This window comes from Dipodomys ordii, unplaced genomic scaffold, assembly GCF_000151885.1.
Source record: "Dipodomys ordii isolate 6190 unplaced genomic scaffold, Dord_2.0 Scaffold133, whole genome shotgun sequence".
Classification (NCBI taxonomy): domain Eukaryota; kingdom Metazoa; phylum Chordata; class Mammalia; order Rodentia; family Heteromyidae; genus Dipodomys; species Dipodomys ordii.
In genome coordinates this window covers 3621921-3645531 of record NW_012267349.1, presented here as the reverse complement: position 1 = coordinate 3645531, position 23611 = coordinate 3621921, and the positions used below count along the sequence as shown (strand labels likewise).

The 23611-nt window shown below is 36.6% G+C and overlaps 1 protein-coding gene across 7 annotated transcripts in view; it reads right to left on the bottom strand.

Moving 5' to 3' along the window:
• Positions 1 to 23611, bottom strand: part of R3hdm1 (R3H domain containing 1) — a 160024-nt gene that overhangs the window by 50962 nt on the left and 85451 nt on the right. For 3 of the 7 annotated variants that reach the window (XM_013030823.1, XM_013030821.1, XM_013030824.1), the window contains 7 exons: positions 22271 to 22308; positions 22136 to 22186; positions 21806 to 22032; positions 19593 to 19847; positions 17506 to 17657; positions 11728 to 12024; positions 5491 to 5614 (listed from right to left, as the gene is read on the bottom strand). In XM_013030823.1, coding sequence (XP_012886277.1) covers positions 5491 to 5614; positions 11728 to 12024; positions 17506 to 17657; positions 19593 to 19847; positions 21806 to 22032; positions 22136 to 22186; positions 22271 to 22308 — 1144 coding nt within the window. The remainder of the gene's footprint in view (positions 1 to 5490; positions 5615 to 11727; positions 12025 to 17505; positions 17658 to 19592; positions 19848 to 21805; positions 22033 to 22135; positions 22187 to 22270; positions 22309 to 23611) is intronic. The other 4 variants (XM_013030827.1, XM_013030826.1, XM_013030822.1 and 1 more) reach the window with 3 other exon arrangements.

The following is a 23611-nucleotide window of genomic DNA, read 5'->3' as shown; positions in this document are numbered from 1 at the left end:
AACTCATTTTTATTTCAACAGAGTAGAAAGTAAGAAAGAAACAGTACTGAGCAGAAAAATGTTATATAGGCTATTTTTATTTTGCCTAGGTGATCTGAACTAGCTATTGTGTTAAAGCATTCCTCACAATACACATAGAAAACATAATCAGGAAGATAATATGAATAAAAAGAATTGAAGATTTGCTTAGTCTGATTAGCCACAAATGTAAGGTTATTTCCCATGACAGTACTACTAAAATATTTCAAGAATGAGCTTGTATAAAAAAGCATTGTGAAGGTAGCAGTCTTTTGTAAAACTAAAGAAGAAATATTTTACTGACAGAAACATATATTTGAAAGAAAGCATCTATAAGACAATTTAGAGGAATTGTTTGTAAACAAACCATCAAACTTTGAAGCTTAAATTCCTGTGGCACTATTTTACTGCTCAGGCCAAACTCATCTAAGGCTAGTTCCTAAGCTGTCTGTGGGAGGGGACAGAGTTACCATTCTGCCCTCCCTATTTTCCCTTCTCTGTCACTTTTGGGTCTCTTACTTTGAGCCTGGAATAGATATAAATAAACAATTCTAATAAAAATAGCTATAGAGAGAGTATAGCTTCTAGTTATTTAAAATCACTATCCTATTTGAAGATTATATAATTCATGGAAATCTGTGAGTACTTACCAAATATATTTGGATCCGGATTTCAATGGTGGCAGATTAATGAAGAAGGGAAATGGGAAATAGGTGGATTTGTAGGTATTACATGTTTGAATCTATATTGGTCACACAGAGAAATGCTAAGAAATGTTCATACAATACATAAAAAAAAATAAGGATAGCCAGAACTATCAGTATTTCAAACAAAATTCCTATTACTTGGGTCAAAAACTATCAATAAAGAAATTATTCATCTTGTCCTGGCAGTTCTTACTTGAGATGCCTGAATCCAAATGAGTATGTTCCCTCTTCTCACACAATTCTGTTATTTCTTCCTTGCTTGCCTTTTGTACTTTGGTATTTTATAAATGTGTGCCCTGAAGTACAGTCCTTGTTGAGCACACTTCATAGACTTTTTTTTTTTTTAAAAAAAAAACAAAAACAAAACTTTATAGACTTAATCCTAAAGTTTTTTCTTCTACACTGTGTTCATCAGGATCCTACCATAGTTTCCTAGTAACAAAACTTAATACATTTGGAGTCACATAGTCCTGAGTTACTTGAAAAACTAAAGCTGATGATATAATTCATTGATAGAATTGAATGTATCTAATGGGTACAAAACTAAAATTACACTTAGTGTCACAGAATTATTTTGCTTCTTAAAGGCATGCAAAATTAATAGTGTGGGCTCCTAGTAGGAGCCTAAAAAGTTTCAAATTTATATATGTTTAATAGGCCCATTTGAAGGCATGATCTAATGAATAATAATGCTCCTAAAAAGACAAGTTTGACTTCAGTTAGCGATTTTGATATTTAAGATATTTAACTTTTTTAAAGAAAGTTAAGCTAAACTAAATTTGCCACCTAAATATGCTTTGGAAAACAAATTAAAGCAATAGCTTTCAGTTTTAGAAAGTTGATTTTAGTTAGCCAAGTCTGTCAATTAAATTGAAAATCTTTATTTCTGAATATGAAGCATGATAAAAGGCAATTACAATTAATAAAAATATAAGCAATGTTAATACTTTAATACAACATAACAAAAACTTAAAAAAAGCAAAAAAAAAAAAAGTAAAAAAAAAAAGCCGTGGAAACCTGAGTAAAAAGAAGCCAGGAAGCAGCTGAAAAAGAGACCGGTTCACTGTGAGAAATGTAAACCTCTCAGACAGTGCTACGGCCCCGAATCCAACAGCTCAGGAACAGGGCCAATTATTGTAAAATATTAAACGGATATGGGTGAAGCTGCAAACTTTTCAAAAGAGTGATAAGAATAAAAGCAGCTACATATCAGAGACAGGGCTTCATAAACCCAGAATCTTTACTACAATTAATACCTGAAGAAGCAGTATACCAAACTCTTTGCATGCTGTACTTTATAGTATTTAAGTCGCACGTTGTGAAAATGGTATATACATCTTTATCATTGCAACTGGTATTGGGTCTTGATCACATGACTCCAGTTACTGACAGTAAGCTGCTAAGCTACTGCAAACCAATTCAATTCTCTAATATTCACCTTTCCGGAATAGAAAATGGCTAACAAGAAACACATAGAACTGTGAATTTTTTCTTTTCTTTTTTTGCTGATCCTGGGGCTTGAACTCAGGGCCTGGGCACTGTCCCTGAGCTTCTATGAAAGGTTAGTGCTCTACTATTTGAGCCACAGCTCCATTTGGAGCTTTTTTGGTAAATGACTAGAGATAAGAGTCTCATTCACTTTCTTGCTTGGGCTGGCTTCAAACCAAGATAAGCAAATCCCAGCCTCCAGGACCGATAGGTAGTACATCACCATCAGTGCCTGGCTAGAATCATGAAATTTAAAAATTTTAAATCCACAGAGGCTCCAAAATATAAAACAGTAAAACTCATATTTTGCAAGTGAGTAAACTGAAACTCAGTGGCTTTAAATGATACAGGTAATAATATAACAAATATAACTTAGAGGCATCAGGCTTATGACTTAGTTTGTTGTTCTTTCACATTATACATTGTACAGAAAGTTTATATACAGCAAGAATTTCTACTCTTTGTCAACAGGGATTTACACAATCTTATGGTCCATACCCACACACATAGATAGAGGACCAAACTATTTTATCATGGAGAAATTTTCTAAACTTTTCCCAAACTTAAAAGTGAAAAGTAACAGAGAATTTTTTATTTCTATTGTCCATACTCTGATGGGTCTAAGAAGAGTTCACTAAATTGGTTTTGTTAATTTAGAATAAACTTATTTTAAATCTACATATAAATATTTAGACATTTGTTCTACAGTGATAAGTATTTGTTCCAAATCTGCTAGAGTTTTCGTTATTTGGCCAAATAATTAGTTCCACTCTTTTATGTAATAAAAGGAAATATTATACTTCCTACTACTTTGTAGAGTCCAAAGCGTTTTGCAAAAAAAAAAAAAAAGTTAAAGATATGATGAATTTCTCACTATTGATCAGACTGAAATGGTGGAATGTAAGAAAATATCATGAAAAAAATCCAAGAAAGGAAAATATAGAAAGTATATTTGCAGATGAAAATCAAAGTTACTGGAACTAAAATTGCTATTAAACTGTACAAAAAAATAAAAAAATTAGAAACAGAAAACTGCTTTATTTCTTAGTGCATTTTGCTTTTCTATCAGAACACAGACAAATGCATACTTTTCTGTAATATATGCAATAAAATAGATATTAGCTAACTATAAAAATTTGTTTCTCTTTCACATAATAATGCTTTGAAGATTTCTCTTAATTTTTCTAATTGAATGAGATACAAATAAGTTATGCTAGAACATCTGAAGACATCTGAAAAGACAACCTCAGGTTCTATGAGTCAAATATGTAAAAAAATTATTCAAAGACACAATTTTCTTTTCTGTACCTGCATTATCCAGATGTAAGCTAGCTTACTATTTCTTTCCCTTTCACCAGTAACTAGCATTAGAAAGAACTCATAGTTAGAAATATTAATGATGACAGCACAGTATGTCATACAAATATTTTGGTCTTGGTATAGGGAGTTTTTAAGTTGTGCTCCATTAAATGGAAATATTTGTTTGCAGAGATGCATTTAAACAAGTATATTAGTTCCAAATTGTGACTAAATGTTTTTATTTTATAGGCTGTTTGATCATGGGAAATAGATTTTGCCATAAAAAAAGTAAAAAGGTTATAAAATGCTTGCATCATTAACAGTGTATAGTAATAAACCACATTAATTAGTCATATAAAATGTATTTAAATAAGTAGCATGAGGGTAAATTTGGTTTTTCAATTATCATGATATCAATTATGATCTATTATAATCTTAGAAGACAAAAATCAGACACAAACAATAGAAAAAGTCAATGAGTGAGGCCCAGGAAAGCTCAGAAAAATAATTTTCTCTCTTCTTTTAAGGGAAATTAATTATTTTTGCTTGTGTGTTATATGAGATAGGGTCCTGTTATGTTGCCTCAGTTAGCTTGAGCCTGTGATCCTTGTAGTTTATCCTCCCAAATTTCAGGATTATAAGAGTATATCGCTATATCTGTCTAAAAAAGTCATTTTTATTACACCAAAACAACACTATATTAACATCGACAAGCAGTAACATGACCAATTTTCCCATGTATAAAGGACAACTTTTGGGCTGGATGTATCAGCCTAGCAACCTTAAGGCCATGAGTTAAATAAAATCCTAGCACCACATAAAAAAAGGCTGTATGTGTGTGTGTGGGGAGGGGGCACGCATACAACTTTTGATGTCTTTGCAAATTAGAGAGAATATACTAGGTTTTGTGTGTGTAGGTGTGTAAGTGAATGCGTGCATGTGTGTGTGTGTGCCAGTAGTGAGTCTTGAACTCAGAGCCTGGGTACTTTGCCTTGGCTTTTTCACTCAAGCCTAGTACTCTAAGGCTAGTACTCTACCACAAGTACAACTCCTCCACTTTTGGTGGTTAATTGAAGATAAAATGTCTTACAGACTTTCCTACCTGGGCTGGCTTGGAACCACAATCCTCACATCTCAGCCTTCTGAGTAGCTAGGATTACAGGCTTTAGCCACCAGTGCCTACCTTCTTTATTTTGCTTGACATAGCTATTATCAACTTAAGGTATACCTGATGCTAAATGTCACTATTTGAGAGAGAACAAATTACAACTCTACTAAAATGGTCAATGTTTGTATTCATCCTTTGGAAGAATATTTGTTACCTATACAGTACTGGTACTGAAAAAGAAAAAAACCTGTATACTTAGTGCAAGACAAGGGTACAGATTAAAACCTACAAAGTTCTACTGCAGAGTTATAGTAGGTACTGCTAAGCACAACTTTAGCTGCTAAAAGAGAATTATTGAATGGCAATGATAACTAGACACTGCATCAGTAAGAAGGAAGAACACTCACTTCTCATCAGATGTGAGAAATGAAGTGGAAGTAACCCAAATGAGTTAAAACCTTATCAAGAACAGAAAACTGCTGAGGTTGAAATGATGGTCATACTTAACAGTTTGAGATCCTGTTAATAGTGACAAGCTGCCTAAGATTCTTGGTTTTGCTTCTGTTTAGCCATTCAGAAAGACATCTATCTTGTTCTTTCCTCTTCCTGATGTTCAACAAGTGGGTTATTAGCTGCTTTCACTACCGTGGCAGTTGAGTACTGGGCATCTGTTTACCATACTATTTGCCAGGTAGCATCTTAACATACACATTCTGACAGTGTGGAGTTTTCTGCAGAACTTTCCATCTCACTGTCCTGCATATTTATATGTAAGACCCCAAACTATAAATTGAGATAAAACACTGAAATAAAGATGAACAAAAGCAACGTGCACATCTAAGAATTTATGGTATCAGAAACAGGACTCACCTGTCTGCTGTGCAGGCTGTGGCAGTGGTTGGTTTAGATGTGAACTATAATGGATAGAAGGGACAGGGCGATACTGAGGCTGACTGGAGTGAAAATGGCCTGGAGCACAGTAACAGGCTGGCATCTAGGATTGTAAACACCAACGACAAAAATTACTTTTACTTGTAAGTTTTTTTTTTTGGGGGGGGGGTTTGGTGGTGAAGAACATCACAGTTTAAAAAGTAACAATTCTTTAACACCAACTACCTGAAAACTAATTTTCTACTTCTGAAACTTAACTTTAAGCTTTTAAAAATTCTCTGAAAAATTAATAAGCAGTATGGATTAAAAAGTATCTATTGGCCGGGTGCAGGTGGCTCACGCCTGTAACCCTAGCTAGCTACTCAGGAAGCTGAAATCTGAGGATCATGGTTCAAAGCCAGACTGGGCAGGAAAAATCTGTGAGACTCTTTTTTTTTTTTTGGGGTCCGGCTATAGGGCCTGAACTCTGGGCCTGGGTGTTGTCCCTCAGCTCTTCAGCTCAAGGTTAGTGCTCTACCACTTGAGCCTCAGCGCCACTTCTGGCTTTTTTCTTTTTTGATTATATATGGTGCTGAGGAATCAAATCCAGGGCCTCATGCATGAAGGCAAGCGCTTTACCACTGAGCCACCTTCCCAGCCCCAGCGTGAGACTCTTGTCTCCAATTAACCACCAGAAAACTGGAAGTGGCGCTGTGGCTCAAGTGGTAGAGAGCTCGCCTTGTGTTCCAGTGCTCAGGGACAGAGCCCAGGTCCAGAGTTCAAAAGCCCAACCACCAACAAAAAAATAAAAAGGATCTACTAAGCTGGGTGCCTGTGGGCTCATGCCTGTAATCCTAACTATTGAAGAGGCTGAAATTTGTCATTACAAAGCCAGCCCAGGCAGGAAAGTGACTCTTATTCCCAATTAACCATCAGAAAACTAAGTGGAGCTGTAGCTCAAAGTGGTAGAGCACTAGCCTTGAGCAAAAAAGTTCGGGGACAGTGCTCATTCCCTGAGTTCAAACCCCAAGACTGACAAAAAAAAAGTATCTACTAATGTGTCCAATAAAAATATTTAGCTTTTTTCTTGCCTTAAAAGTTAGCTTAAATTAGTTACATACAGGAAGATTTTATTACATTTCCTCAAGTTTACAGAAATTATTAGATTTTAATTTCTTGCCATGTTTCAGATTCAAACTAAGCAATGCTGAAACAGGTACAGGTTTATTCTAATTCCTTTATTCTACCTTTTATTTAAAAAAAAAGTTGGAGCTGGTAGCTCATGCCTGTAAGCCTAGCTACTCAGAAGGCTGAAATATGAGGATCTTGGTTGAAAAGCAGCCCGGGCAGGAAAGACCGTGAGACTCTTATCTCCAATTAACCACCAGAAAACCAGAAGTGGCACTGTGGCTCAAGTGGTAGAGCACTTGCCTTGAGCTGAAGAGCCGAGGGACAGCACCCAGACCCAGACAGAGTTCAAGCCCCACAACTGACAAAACAACCCAAAAACCCATTATCCTAAAAGAAAAACCATTAACCTGTGTTTAGTAATAACATTTCTCCAAACGTTTTTTCAACTTCTACCACATATTATTCATACATGTGTTGCTGATTATTCAAAAAAATTTATAATATGTGCAACTTCACAAAATTTATACAATAACATTGTTTTTGAGACATTTGTTGAAATATGGATGGTTAGCTCATTCAATTTAACTGTGAAACAGCATTTATTGTAGAAATGTAACTATTAAATCTCATGTTTAGTATTTTGTTGCATTAGTCCCCTTCTTTATTCTTTCCCTTGTATTTCATTTTTTTCCCCCTTGTGGTTACTGGGGTTTGAACTTAGGGCCTTGTGTTTGATGGGCAGGTGCTGTACCTCTTGAGCCATGCCTCTAGTCCATTTTTGCTTTGTATTCTTATATAGGGTTTTGTGTTTTGCCGAAGACTTGTTGTAGACTCTGATTCCCCTATTTATGCCTCTTGAACAGCCAGAACAATACATGTGGTGTCAGTATGCCCACCTTGTTGGTTGAGATGGAGGTCTAGCTAACTTTTGCCAGGGCTGGCTATGAACGGCCATGTTCCAGAGTAACTGGGATCACAAGCAAGAACCATCATGCCCACCTTCCTCATACTTCTAATGAAAAGTAAAATGACAACTACTATGTAAGGAAGAAGACAAAAGACTGATAGTATATAAGGGAGAAACAGAATGTAAGCCATCCTCAAGTGGTAGAGTGCCTTTTTTTTTTTTTTTTGGGTTGGTCCTGGGGCTTGAACTCAGGATGTGGGTGCAGTGCCTGAGCTCTTTTGCTCAAAGCTATTGCTCTGCCACTTTGAACCATAGCTCTACTTCAGCTCTTGAGTGGTCTAACAGCCTGGGCTGACTTTGAACAGCAATCATTAGATCTCAGCCTCCTGAGTAGCCAGGATTAGGCGTGAGCCACTGATGCCAGGCTTAAGCCCATTAGTAAGCCCAGAATTCAGACAACAAAATAACAACAAAAAGAACATCAACAAGAGTTGATAAACCATTATCTTAACAAATAAAAACAGACTAAAATTTCTGTTATAAGGAATTAAAGCCAGGTGTTGGTGGCCTATGCCTGTAATTCCAGCTACTCATGAGGCTGAGATCTTTAGGAACTATGGTTCTTGAGGGGCTGGGGCAGAAAATTTTGTTAGATTAACTAGTAAAAAACCAGGCTATAGAAAGAACAACACTATGTCATTTGCAGGGAAACAAATCATATAAAGTGAGGTCAGCCAACCTCAGGAAGAAAAATGGTACGTTTTCTCTCATATGGGGACACTAGATCTAAAATACACTGAGATGTGATAAATTATACACATTCTAAGCATTCACATACAGTAAGACCAAAGGAGGATATTCTTAGGAGAGTAACACAAAGGCACAATACTTATGTGCATCTGATCATATAAAATAATATTCATTAAAAAAAAAACACGAGGCTGCAGCCTGTCTCAAATGGCAGATCATCAGCCTTGCAAATTTGAGGGCCTGAGTTCAAACACAAGAATCACATAAAAAAATAAAAAGAAGAGAAATACCATAATAGATAGTAAAAATACTGAAATTATAATAAGGAATAATACAAAATTTATTATTATTATTATTATTTTTGATTTTTTGTCAGTTGTGGGGCTTGAACTCTGAGTGTGGAGTTTCATGGACTTTCCTGTCTGGGCTGGCTTTGAACCATGATCCTCAGATCTCAGCCTCCTCAGTAGCTAGGATTACAGGTGTGAGCCACTGGTGCCCAGCTGCATACAAACAGTTTATATCAATAAATTCATAGTTAAATCAAATGGGCACAAATGAACAACTTTGATAAAAAATAAATAGGAAACTGGAATTAAGAAGTTGGACATAGGGGCTGGGAAGTTGGCTCAGTGGTAGAGCGCTTGCCTTGCATGCCTGAGGCCCTGGGTTCGATTCCTCAGCACCACATAAGCAAAAAGGAAAAAGCTGGAAGTGGCGCTGTGGCTCAAGTGGTAGGGCACTAGCCTTGAGCTGAAGAGCTGAGGGACAGCGCCCAGGCCGAGTTCAGGCCCCCCATGGACAAAAAAAAAAAAAAAAAGAAGTTGGACATAATTATTAATAACCTTTGCTGAAACAAAACTGCAGGTACAGATAAACTCATAGGTAAATTTGAGCAAAATATTTATGAAGAAGTAGCATCATTTCCAAAAAGAAGGAACAAAGCCCAATTCTTTTAAGGCTAGTATCATTCAAATACTACAACCAAGCATATTACATGCAAACAACAGAACAACATCCTCCACAAAAACAGATGGAAAAAAAATTTTTTTTTTTTGGTCATGGGGTTTGAACTCTGGGCCTGGATGCTCTCCTTGCACACTTCAACTCAAGGCTATATAAACCGTTCTACCGCTTGAGCCACAGCACCACTTTTGGTTTTCTGGTGGTTAATTGGAGATAAAGAGTCTCATGAACTTTCTTGCCCAGGCTGGCTTTGAACTGAGATCCTCAGATCTCAGTCTTCTGAGTAGCTAGGATTACAGGCGAGAGCCTCCAGCACCCGGCTAGAAAAATTCTTTAACAAAATTCTTTAATAAAAAGCTAGTCTAGCAAGACATAAAAAGTTCACAATATAATTTCCAGGTGAAGTATCTTCTGGAAATTAAAGTTCAATTAAACATTCAAAAGTCAGTCAACCTCAACGAATGAATATTTCAAGATAAAGGGCTGGAGGCATGGCTCAAGAGGTAGAGCACATGTCTAGCAAAATGTGAATCCCTGAGTTCAAACATTAGTACCACCAAAATAGCAACCAGAAAACATGTTAAATGTTCCCAACACAAAGAAATGATAAATGTCTGAGGCTATGGACAGGTAAATTACATTGTTAACATGTACAAAAATCTACTCAATGCCATAATACATACTATTATATGTCAATATGAAACAAAATTCTGAATAAATTTCAAAAAGTCAGTAAATATGATTCACCTTTTGTTAATAAATGTGAAAAATCATATCATTATTTCAATAGATACAGACAAACACATTCCAAAAAAATTAACACCTTTGCATTGTGAACAATCTCAGCAAATTAAAGAGGAGGTGGGACATGATGGCAGATTAGAAGCATCTGTCACTTTCACATCGTGAATAGGAATCTATACACACAGACACACAGAGACACACAGAGACACACAGACACACAGAGACACACAGACACAGACACAGACACACACACACGACTAGATTCAGAAGAGAGAAAGGAAGAGAACCAAGAACTATGAAGGAGCATTGGGACAAGGCAATTAACTACAGAGAAACCTAATAGAAGAAAAGTAGCTCCAAGCCTGTCCCTAGATCCCTGGTGGGAGGAGGGGAAGCATACTCCATTGCATGATAAACCATACGGTCCTGTAGATTCTAGGATAACCCTACACATCCTAAAAGTTGTAATCTCTGCAGGGATTCATGAGGCAGAAACCAATTTCTGAGGAAGGCCAGCTGTGGTGAAGAAAGGCATTCTGTTTCGCTCTTTATCCTGGAGGGTGAGAATAGAAAACTAGGTTCTCAGTTACTGTGGGGCCTGGGCATAAGGAGTAATCATTATGCAGGAGACTGTGAAACCTTGCCATATAAGCTGGGTCACAGAGAGGTAGTCCAGGAGAGGGAGAGAGTCCAATAGAGTCCCACCATGAAATTTTAACTGCAGTGAACTAACCTTCTTGTTTAAATGTCAGAGGCACTGTGGCTCATGTCTGAAATTTAGCTACTCAGGAGATTGAGATCTGAGGATCACGGTTTGATGTCAGCCAGATATCCATGAGATATCTCCAATCAACCAGCAAAAAGCCAGAAGTGGAGACATGGCTCAAATAGTACAGCACTAGTTAGCCTTGAGCACAAAAGCTCAGGGATATTTCCCAGACTCCAGGAACAGTATAAAAAAAGCAAAAAAAAAAAGCATGTCACTCAAATTTAGGTGCCAGTGACTCATGCCCATACTCCTAGTTACCCAGGCCCAGAGGCTCAAGGTTTGACACTAGTTACAATACAAAACTCTGTGAGAATGTCTCTTACTAGCCAGTAAAAAAAGCCAGGCTGGCTGGAGGTGTGGTTCAAGTGGCAGAACACCGCCATGAATGAGTAAGAAAGCTGAGTGAGAATTTTAGGTCAAGATTTTTAGGTCTTGAGTTTAAGGTAGAGCACAATAAAAAACAAAACAATAACAACAAAATGCCTGGCGCCGGTGGCTCATGCCTGTAATCTTAGCTACTCAGGAGGCTGAGATCTGAGGATCTCGGTTCAAAGCCAGCCAGGGCAGGAAAGACCGTGAGACTCCTATCTCCAATAAACCACTAGAAATCTGGAAGTGGCGCTGTGGCTCAAGTGGTAGAGCGCTCGCCTTGAGCTGAAGAGCTGAAGGACAGCGCCCAAGCCCAGAGTTCAAGCCCCGAGACTGACCAAAAAAAAAAAAAAAACAACAACAAAATAAAACCACATCTCTCAGAGAGAAAAACACAAATGTTCACAAACTTTAATCATACAGCTGAAATGTTAGCTTGTTGTGGTTTTCCAGTGTATGCTTGAAAATCTCCTGAAGGTAAGATAACTTACAGACTTCTGTAAAATTCTGTCCATGAGAATTTAAAAATAGGTCTTTGATGTTAAAACTGACTTTAAATGAGAGGCTACTGTTGAGGGAGAAAAGGTGAGAAGAAATGTACCTGTGGTGAGGACTGCTGAATATATCCTTGTTGCTGGAGCACAGGCTGGCTGACAGGATGAGCAGAGGCAGGATAGGCAGCTGAAGGGACTGGCTGCCCAGGAGGTAGTGGGGGAGGAGGAGGTGGTGGTGGAGGTGGAGGATGTGGTGGGGGTGCTGCTGTCATGATATAACCAGACTGCTGAGGAGACTGAAGAACAACCGTGGACTGGAACATTGTGGCATGAGGGTCAGAACTATCAGCAGATGGCTGGCGGGCAAGACTCATGTGGCTGAACTGAGAACCAAGGTTATCCTGCTAAAAAGGGGAAAACAGGCAATCAGTAAACCTTTTAAACATAAATTAAATTTATCAATGAGAGTACTTACATATATATTTTACTGAGTTGCAATAGTATCATCTGCACATATAACAGATAAAGATTACTTGTACGTAATTTCTGTTCTTTCTTAATGTCACTGGAGTTAGATAAATATAATGCAAACAGTAGTTTTCTACAGCTTAATGTTGCGCTGACTACAGGATGAGGATAGGCTTTTATTGGTCTAGAAAACTAAAATGACAGCACAGTGATAAAATGGAAATTACCCTAATTCCAGAGACCCATAGATTGACAATATATTCTTTTTGTTATAAAGGTCTACAATGAAAAGAGCAGCTTACAAAGTAGAGGCAATCAAACTGTCAGATCATAGTTGATAATGCCTGAAGTTTCTAGAATCTGTTGGTTTTTGCAAGTAAATTAAAGCTTTAAAAAAGTTAAAGTACTGAAAATGGGAAGCTTGACTTAATGACTAAAAATACATGGTTTTACTCTTCCCAATAACACACAGTGATATATGCTGGTATAATAGCTTAATAATATAAATGAGTTGTAAAGGGGATAAAAAAAAACAAATAAAACTACCTTTAAAAAAATCTTCTAGTTAACAATTAGTTAACATGTTATTAAGTAACATGTTCCAAAATTTGTTTAAAATTCCTATATAGGGCATAGTTCAAGAGGCTCAACATTTGCCTAGCAGGAAACAAAGCTCTGATCAATTTTTTTTTTCCGGATGTGGGACTTGAACTCTGGGCCTAGGCACGGTCCTTCAGCTCTCAAGTTCAAGGCTAGCACGCTACCACTTGAGCCACAGTGCCACTTCTAGTTTTCTTGTAGTTTATTGGAGATAAGAGTCTCATGGACTTTCTTGCCTGGGCTGGCTTTGAACCATGATCCTCAGATCTCAGCTTCCTCAGTACCTAGGATTACAGGCGTGAGCCACCTGGCCTGAAGTCAATTCTTGAAACCTCAAAGCAGCTGGGTGCTGGTGGCTCATGCCTGTAATCCTGGCTACTCAGGAGGCTAATATCTGAGGATCGAGGTTCAAAGCAAGCTGGGCAGAAAGTCCATGAGACTCCTATTTCCAATTAACTACCAGAAAACCAGAAGTGGTGCTATGGCTCAAAATGGTAGATCACTAGCCTTGAGCAAAAGAGCTTAGGGACAGCACCTTATCTCCCCTCTCCCCACAAAAAACCACCTCAAAGCAAAAACACAACAAAAAATAACAGAGATTCCATAACCAAATATTACTCCTAGAATCACCTTAGTAAGTACTTTTTTAATTTTGTTTTTATTTTGTCGGTTGTGGGGCTTGAACTCTGGGCCCGGGTGCTGCCCTGAGCTCTTCAGCTTAATGCAAACACTTTACCACTTGAGCTGCAATGTCACTTCTGGTCTTCCAGTGGTTAATTGGAGATCAGAGTCTCATGGACTTTTCCTGCCTGGGCTGGCTTTGAACTGTGATCCTCAGATCTCAGTCTCCTGAGTAGCTAGGATTACAAGCTGAGCCACTGGCGTCTAGCATAAGTACTTTCCTTATTCCACTGAAAATTTCCAAAATATGTGACTCTTTTTGCTTTCTTTTCTAATTTTTTTTAACCACAGTCTTTTTTTTTTGTCATAGTTTCTTTTTTTGCTCAGGTTGGAAGTAATTTTTGGAAATTAAAGTTAAGGCTGCTAAATGATGTTGCCACAGCTTAAAAATAAAATCACTCCTAATAAAACAAAATGCTTCCAAAACTGTTGAGAATGATCTGAAATGCAGTCTCAACATGTGATGTCTAAATAGTCTGAAAAATAACAATGCCACTGGGAAAAATATTAGGAAATGCATCTTCAGGAAAATAAATTGTCCCTTCCTCCCTCCCTCCTTCCTTCTGCACTTACTTCAGGATGGGCACTAGGGAAAAGAACTTTACATTGTTTCATAGTCACACAGCTAATACGCCGCAGTATATGAGTCTGGAATCTTTAACAGTTATAATTTGGGGCATATTTTGGATGAAAGAAGGTACTATTATTTTAGTGTGAAATTCAGTATCTAAAGATCTTTGAGCCAGGTGCCGGTAGCTTATTTATTTATGCCTGTAATCCTATCTACTCAGTTGACTGAGATCTGAGGATCATGGTTCAAAGCCAGCTAAGGCAGGAAAAAAAGTCAGCGAGCCTCTTATCTTGAATAAACCACCAGAAAGCCAGAAGTGGTGCTGTGGCACAAGTGATAGAGCACTCACCTTGAGCTGAAAAGCTCAGGGACAGTGCCTAGGCCCCATGACCAAAACAAGAAAAGAAAAAAGGATCTTTCAAAGTACTATTTTACTCTGTAGCTGTAAGTTACAATTTATCTAAATTAACTGTTGTGGAGCCTACTGGACAGAGAGAATATTAGGTCTGAACCTAAATGGAAGCTGCCATTCTACGACTGGACAGATTCTTCACTGGCCTCAATGAGAAAAGTAACTAAAACATCTTAAAACTAAACAGGCAACCTAAAGAGTATCTTAGTAAGAAAAAGCAGAAAAGATTAGAGTATAAACAATGACTATAATAAGCTAATAAAACTAGTTTTTTTGAAGAGAATTACTAATGTGGATCAAAAAACACTTCTGTTACATATGCAGCTGACTAAGAAAAAAGAAGTCACAAAAGATCACATCACACTGATCACATTCTTGAGCATTCATCACACATCTACCCACAGAAACAACTAGGAGGTGAATAGAGATACAGTACCACGGAGTACTGCTGGGTGGGTGAGACTGGCAGGAGCGGGGATGGGTAAGGGGCTGTAGAGCACTGAACAGGCTGAGGAGAGGACTGCAGAGGACGCACAGGCTAAGAAATAACAGGTGGGCAAACAGTGTTAATGTCAGAATAAAATGTTAAGAGAAATACATAAATGGAAATTGACACATTTTGGGCAATAGATTTAACAACATTTTAAGAGTAATTTAAAATACAGGATTATAGGAAACGATAAAAATGATACCAAATGAAGAAATTGTATTTAGTAAAATTTGAAAACATACCCATGCCTAAACTCATTCCATAATTAGAATAATTTTTTGTGATAGTTTTTAAAAAAATTACAGAATAATATAAACAGGTAATCTAGTCATTTCAAATCTTATTTTCTAACAAAACCCCTGGGTTAAGTTAGTAAGAGTAAAACTTTCTCTATTTCCTGGTTGTTATGAAGGGTCTACCTTGTTTAGCTCTATAATACTAAATTGTAAATTAAAAATCTTTACTCATTATCAAACAATAAGAACCTACACCAATGACCAATTTTCCTATTTGTTTAGATATGATTTTATATTGTTTTAGGGCTATACTCCTAAATTTTAGTTAATTTTGTAAGCAAAATGTACTTAGGGCACAATGAATAATTATAACATCAAGAATAATACACATCAAAACACAGATGTATGTCCATACACTCTTATCTTTAACAACTTTCTTGTAACTATGTTTTATTTATTTTTTAAAAAGAGTACATGTTAGAAGCTGAAATAATAGTTACCAGAAATCTTTAGCTATTAACTCATTAAAATGTTTCAGAGAAAAGTTTCTGTGTTTTCAAGAGGCACTAAAAAAGATGCTGTATAAAATAAACAATATCCACAAAAACTCCAGCAAAAATTTTTAAAAAATATAATCTTAATTAATTTACTTCATTGTTATTATAAAGATGATGTACAGATGGATTACAATTACATGAGTTAGGTAATGAATAAGTTTTAATCATTTCTACCCCTTGGGAATATAACTGATTGTCTATAAGCTAACACTGACATCTAATTTTCCAATCCTATGTATCTGGCTTAAACATTATTGTAATCTATAGATGACAATCAGATTAAGTGACATAAAGAAAGCCAGATAAATAAACAGATGAGGAATCCAGAGAATCAAACATGATGAAAATTCTTACTTTTGGTCAAAATGTACATGCATAAATCTTTGCTCTACCTTTTAATAAGTAACTTAAAATGCAAGATAAGCTAATGGAGTGACTGCTCAGAGAATAATCTAAAGATAAATTTTTCTGGTAACTAAAATTTATAATGAGCTACTCTTTTATCATAAAATAAACAATGGCTTCATTTTAAAAAAGGAAAAAAAAAAAACCCCAAAACAACCTCAAAGGCTCACATCGGCTTAGAATTTAGCACCTAATCCACATTAAAGCAAAACACCAAAAAGAAGTTAAAGCAGAACAATCTATAGAGTAGCCTCTGGTTCCTTTCAGATCTCTCAACCAGAAATGAACAAACTAACTGGAGGCAAATGGGATATATACAGTCTGAATACAGTCTATTTGATATGTTGTTAACTCAGACAATCAGAACTGGAGGCACAGTTCAAGTGGTTGAAGGCCAGTCTTGGCGTTCAAGCCCTGAGTTCAAGACATTACTTTTTTTTCAAAAAACTTTCATGTAAAACAAACAAAATAAAATGTGGGTCTATTGGGGGACAAAAGAACCAAGAGTATGAATTAATGATCCTGAGTGTCCAATAGTAAATAGAACCTTGGCCCTAAATAATTGATTAAAGTGAAAATCTGACACCATTTAAAGAAAAAAAAGTATCCTCATTTCATTTTCCTATGTAGACTGTGCCTGAATGCAAAACAGCATTCACATAGTGATTGGTTTATGTAACTGTATGTTTAAGAAATGTTGCCGATCTGAAAACATTGGAATCCACAGCATTAATTTGTTTGGTTATTTGAAAATTCCGTAAGTGGTCTTGGAATGTACAAAAGATAATTGTTGGCACCATTTATTCATTCAGTTTTTATTTCTGTATCTGATGATCAATCACCTGCATGCCATACTTAAAATGGTGCCGGGATAGCTGGGTGCTGGTTGCTTATGCCTTTAATCCAGCTACTCAGGAGGTTGAGATCTGAGGATCGCAGTTCAAACCCAGCCAGGGCAGGAAAGTCTATGAGACTCTTATCTCCAATAAACCACTCAGAAATCCGGAAGTGGGTGGCTGGGAAGGTGGCTCGTGGTAGAACGCTTGCCTTACATGCATTAGGCCCTGGGTTCTATTCCTCAGCACCACATAAGCAAAAAGAAAAAAGCCAGAAGTAGCGCTGTGGCTCAAGTGGTAGAGCGCTAGCATTGAGCTGAAGAGCTGAGGGACAATGCCTGTACCCAGAGTTCAAGCCCCACGACTGACAAAAAAAAAAAAAAAAAAAAAAAGGTGCCAAGAAAATCAGTTATGGAGTTTGAAATAAACGTCCAAACTTCCAATCATAGCTCATTGTGGGTATTTTTGAAACTACAATTCCTACATCATAATTTATCTTATACTTTTCTGTTAAGGGCACTCAAACAAGTTCACAGTAGATATGTATTTGGGCAATCTACTGTGTTACCTCCTTTTGCATATTTAGGACTAATTTCATTAATTATTTATGTAACCATGGGAATGTGTACCTGTGAGAAAATGTGATTAGCTGCTGGTTGTTGAGGTGGTGGGGGTGGCAGAGGTGGCTGTGGAGGTCCAGGCACTTGGGATCTAACTGGTTGTTGAGTCATAGGAGGATTATACACAACTGGACTCCCATCTGGGTTTATGAAGGGCTGACCTGAAGAAGTAGAAAAGCCATTTACAACAGAGATTGGAAATAAGTCATTTTATTATCAGTTAACAAATTATGTTCACAAATCTATCAGCTATTCCAAAACTTCCATCAAAAAATTAAAAGATTTTCTTAGATTTGGAAACAGATTGATTTGATATAAGGTATTTAACAACCTTCATGTTTCCCACTTAGAGGTAATATTCAAATGTTTTACTTCTGTATTTAGTGATAGTGCATTTTCCCAGACAGACCCTACAAAACTAATCTTATATTCAAGGTATTTTCTGAATAATTTTGAATTGTAAAACAAATTTTGCCCAAGACATTCAATTACAGGATTGTGGTCTTGTAGGGCAAGAACATTTTCAGCTCAAAGAAAAAATGCTGGCCTGGAAATTTATTCAGCAGTTTTAAGGGGGTAGAAAATAATCTCACTTATAGGACATACTGCATATATTTCAAACTTTGCGTTGTGAATTCAAACGGCAGTGTCCTTATTTTGCAACTTCTAATTTGTTGGAAATAGAACGAGGGTGATCTTTAGTATTGACTTTTTTCAGGTGCTAAGTACTTAAGGGGATAGTGAGTAATTTTAGCAACTAGGAACAATACTTTCTCTCCACACATATTTTAAGCTTACTATAAAATGCAACGTTTCATTTTGGAAAATAACCAAGAAATTGGTCAGCCATGGGGCCTGAACTCTGGGCCTGGGCGCTGTCCCTCAGCTTTTCAGCTCAAGACTAGCGCTCTACCACTTGAGCCACAGTGCCACTTCCGGCTTTTTCTGCTTATGTGGTACTTAGGAATTGAAACCAAGGCCTCATGCATGCAAGGCAAGCACTCTACTATGGAGCCACCTTCCCAGCCCTATCCATATTTTTCGGTTGTGGGGCCTGAACTCTGGGCCTGGGCGCTGTCCCTCAGCTCTTCTGCTCAAGGCTAGTGCTCTACCACTTGAGCCACAGCGCCACTTCTGGCTTTTTTCTTTTTGCTTATGTGGTGCTAAGGAATCGAACCCAGAGCCTCATGCATGCAAGGCAAGTGCTCTACCACTGAGCCACTTTCCCTGCCCTCCATATAATTTTATAGTCAACATTCTATACTTTTTTAGATTTTTAAAAGTGAAATAAGAGGTTCAAAAATTAAAGCTGGCCACCAATGGCTCATGCCTGTAATCCTAGCTACTTAGGAGGTGAGATCTGAGTATCATGGCTCAAAGCCAGCCCGAGTAGGAAAGTCAGGGAGAATCTTTTCTCCAATTAACCACCTGAAAACCAGAAGTGGTGCTGTGGCTCAAGTGGTAGTGTGCTTGCCTTGAGTTGAAGAGCTGAGGGACAGCATCCAAGCCCAGAGTTCAAGCCCCACTACTGACAAAAAAAAGACTGGTAACTTTTTGTAGTATACACTGATTATCCAAGAAAAAAAAGATAAATACTATGAATATAACTTAAGAATGAGATGAGTACAAAGACTGACTAAATAACATCTTCTTCGCTCTTTTATATTGGTAAATATCAACAGCAGCTTTATTCATGTTGCCAGCTAAAGAATACAAATTCTCTTTAAGGGGTGACAGACATATAAGAAATATATGAAATACTACTTGGCGATAAAAAAGGATATTATTTAATTCATACATAATAATTAAGAGCTGCTTACTCAATTCTTCATAAAATCCTGTTTCTCTAGAACAAAACTCGTATTTAATAAAGTTCTCTCAAAGGCAGTTGTCTCATTTTCAGAAATAGGTTGTTCTTAAAAATGTTTCCAAAATAAATGTCTTTTGAATATTTTCTAGCATAAATATTTAAGTTTCTCAGACAAACACTAATCATTAAAAATCATTTAGAACACATACGTAGACAATACATTTAAAAAGTTTTCAGACAATTCCTCATATCTCTGCTGAAACAAACACTTTTTCTGGATACCAACCTGTTTGTGGGTTGATCAGAATACTGCCAGGTGGTATGCCTGCCGCTTCCAAGGGAAGCAAAAAGAAGCTAGTGCTAGGAGATGCGACTTGCCCATTTAGGCCACCATCAAAGGAAAGAGAACTATGAGTGCTGACAGTTGGATAGACGACATGTGCGCCATGAGAAGACTGGCTGAGAGTTGTACCTGGAAGAGGCTGCTGGATGTGAGAAAGAGAGCCCGTAGATGACCCTACACTACCAGAAGACTCAGAACCTAGGGAAGGAGTAATGAAAAATATGGATTTTTTAAACCTCACATAAAAACACATGTTTTTAAAAAATGTAACAATAAAATTCAGATTGCATAACATGCAGTTACCACATAAAAGCAATGGCTATTTTTGATTTACTGTCTAATATTCCTTACCCTCCCAAACACAAACAAGTTTAATGCAGCAAACAAATCACATCAATTGTCAGAAAAGTCATAGCCAAAGCATGCAACTTAAGCAAGTTTATAACAGCAGCCACAGTCAGCCACAAGAAAGCACATTACCCACATTTTCAAAAGGACAAAGTTATGTACATTTTACCTTTTAGATTAATACTTAGGAATATACAGATTACAATTTTCCCCCAGGAAAAAGAACTTATCACGGCAAATGCCCCAAACCTCTTATATCAGAAACCCTTCTCTATAAAAACAATGAAAGATTAAGAATAGGGTAGGGAATAACAGAAATGATAAATTCTCTAGTAAGAGAAATAACTGTCAAGTGTTATTGCAGAATTTCATTTCTCAGTTTACAATCATAACACTGTCCTGTAAACTCACTTGGAATTTTTTATTAAAAGCAATAGCATGAAAAATATTTCAGATACGTATATTAAAGCTTAAAATTTCTCATTGAATAAATCTGACAATAAAATTTTGAGTGCTTTTATGCCTAATCTTTTTTCATTTTCTATTGTATTATACAGGGTCTGCAAGCGGTCTTAAATTTCAGCATAATGGCTAACAGTGGCAATGAAGACAATGAAGATAGGAAAAGATTTTGATAAAGTACACAGTAAATTAGTTTTTTAATAAAAGAGTTGACTCTGGGAGAGAATCTTTAATAAGTGAAATAAACAACTGTGGTACACTATTACCTTCTCAAAGATAGATTCTACTTAAGTTGTATCAAAATCACTTTTGTTAAGAATTCTAGAAACTGACTCTCAGAATTAAGCATCATTTTTCCCTGTTAAAAGGATTACAAATATTTTTTTGTCTCTGAAGATGAATAACTCGTGTTTTAAAACATTTTTCATTTGGCAGTGTGTCTGAATAACCTACTCATGATACAGAAAGAGTATTTTTTTATGTTATGATGACCAAATGGCCATATTTCCAGTTAATGTGTATTTAAGACATATGGATTTTTCAAGATTCCAAAAAATTTGACTATCTTTAGCAACATCTTGTTTTAGCCATTAAAACATTTGCAATATACCCATATTTTAAGTGAGAAGGTAGCAACTGTAATTCAAAAGCACTAGCATATAAAAGCACTAACTATAATCATGTAATTAAAAATACTTTAAATATACCCTCCAAATCTTACATACACAATATCATGTGTAGTCTAACTCAAATATGCTAGAAAGAAATAGCTATTTCTGACTTTTAGGCTTATTTTGGGATAAAAATAAAGATTTATAAGAGTCCTAAAAGACAAATGAGATTTTTTAGTATTGAATTTAGTGAAAATGGAAAGAGAAACATTTAAGAACCAATATATTCTAAATTCAAAATAGTTGAGAATAATGAGATTATTCAACTTTCCATTTATATAATAGTCCTATTACTTTTCTTTGGTTTTTAAATTCATTAAAAATATGTCAGTAATTTCATTCACTGTTAGAATGGCCAATTACTTTATCATGGAAAATGCAATCAATGTTATATTGTCCTAGATGAGCAAAGAAGGATTTCCAATCACCTTGGGGCACTTAGAGAAGAGATTATGAGTCATTAAACCTACGTGATTAAGTTCATGTCACAGTTAAGAGTAATTTTTACTTTAGATGGAATTTTTTATCTATCACTATGACAGGACTATGAATATAAATATATTACTCCCTCAGTTGTATAACAGACGTTATACTTCAGGATAATCAAAATGCTAAACAGATAAGACATTAGGCAAACTAAAGTCGGACAATGTAGTTCTAGGTAGATAATCATACCTGTTTTTGAAAGCCTGCCTATACTTTTGCTGCTTCCAGAACTATCACCTCTTGTCAGGACTGAGATTCCACTAAAGCTGCTTGCTTTGGTTACAGCAGGCTTCAAGTTTCGGAGGGAACTATCTGAATCTGTGCTGCTCCAAGGTCGTGGTTCTGAGTATTTCAACTCATTCTCAGTGCTGCTTTGATGGCTATTTGTTGATCTTCCTGAAGCATCTTTATTAACTCTGTAATTAAAAAATAAAACTTTCAAAAGCTTATGGGGGAGGGGAGAAAGTAAAGAAATGCTTTAATTTTTCCAAGACTGTACTGAAAACACGTTTCCAATACCTAAATATCTGGCGCCTCTGCTGGGTGCTACTAGCATCCTCGTCTTGGATTCTGTTGGCATTTTAATAAGACATTTTTTATTTTTATTAGCTTCAGTCAGAAAGTTATCAAAATATATGTTAAAAATTCCCTCACCTTTTGTCAATAATATAATTCTCTTGGGAACACAGGGACTAGAAAGAAGGAAGAGATATAAAAGTTGAGCTTCTGTTAAATACATAATGCCATCTGTAAATCAATGTTTACAACAAAAATGAAATGAAATATTTAAAAAGTACCAACACTCGAAAAGTCCAAACTTGGTGACAAGAATGAAAAAATGATAATGGAATTTTTTTGGGTGCCAGTTCTGGTGCTTGAACTCTGAGCTTTTGTGCTCAAGGCCAGCACTCTACCACCTGAGCCACAGCTCCACTTATGGCTCTTTTCGGTGGTTAATTGGAAATAAGTCTCATAGACTTTCTTGCCCAAGCTGGCTTTGAACTGCAATTCTCAAATCTCTGCCTCCAGAGTAACTAGGATTATAGGCATGAACCACTGGTGCCTGGCAATAATGGAATGTTTTTTATGGCTTAGAAATATTATGACAATTTTAAAGCTTATGTATCTTGAAGGCACTTCTTCTATGGCCTAAATTAATTTAATATTCATATATTCTCTTTCCCTCTCTCTTTCTTTTATATGGTCCTTGAGCTTGAACTCAGGGCCTGGCACTATCCCAGAGATTCTTTTGCTCAAGGACAGTGCTCTACCACTTAAGTCACAACTCCAGGTAAGAGTCTCAAGATATCTGCCTGGGCTGGCTTTGAACCATGATCCTTGGATATCAGCCTCCAGAATAGCTAGAATTACAGGTGTGAGCCACTGCTGCCCAGCTCAAATATTCTCTTTTAAACAAGCAACTAATTTCTTTTATTATATTGAAGGAATTGTTTGCAGATTCTACTTCACTCTCTTAAATAATTGATCATTAGTGTTTTTCCTATGGATATAACAATAGTCCTTAATGCTACTATTGTTGAACCTAAGTCAGGCAATGATCATTTGTTTGTATTATCATAAAGTATTCTAAATGGTTTTCCAGGTACCAAAACATTCCTTTTAATTGATTTTACAGAAAAGGAGCCAGACTCAGAAGTGCTTCTCTGAGAATGCTGACACTGTTCAAGATACACTATAGTCATAAACTGCTTTGTTAAATGGAACTCTTGTTGAAATGAACTATATACAACTTGTGGATATGGACAGGAGGGAAAAACTATGAGGGAGGGAGAGAAAGGGTGACACTGTCCAAAAAGAAATGTACTCTTTACTTGACTTATAAAACTGCAACTCCTCTGCATATCATTTTTTTTTTGTTTTTTTTGGTCCAGTCGTGGGGCCTGAACTCTGGGCCTGGGCGCTGTCCCTCAGCATTTCAGCTCAAGGCTAGCGCTCTACCACTTGAGCCACAACTCCACTTCCTGCTTTTTTTTT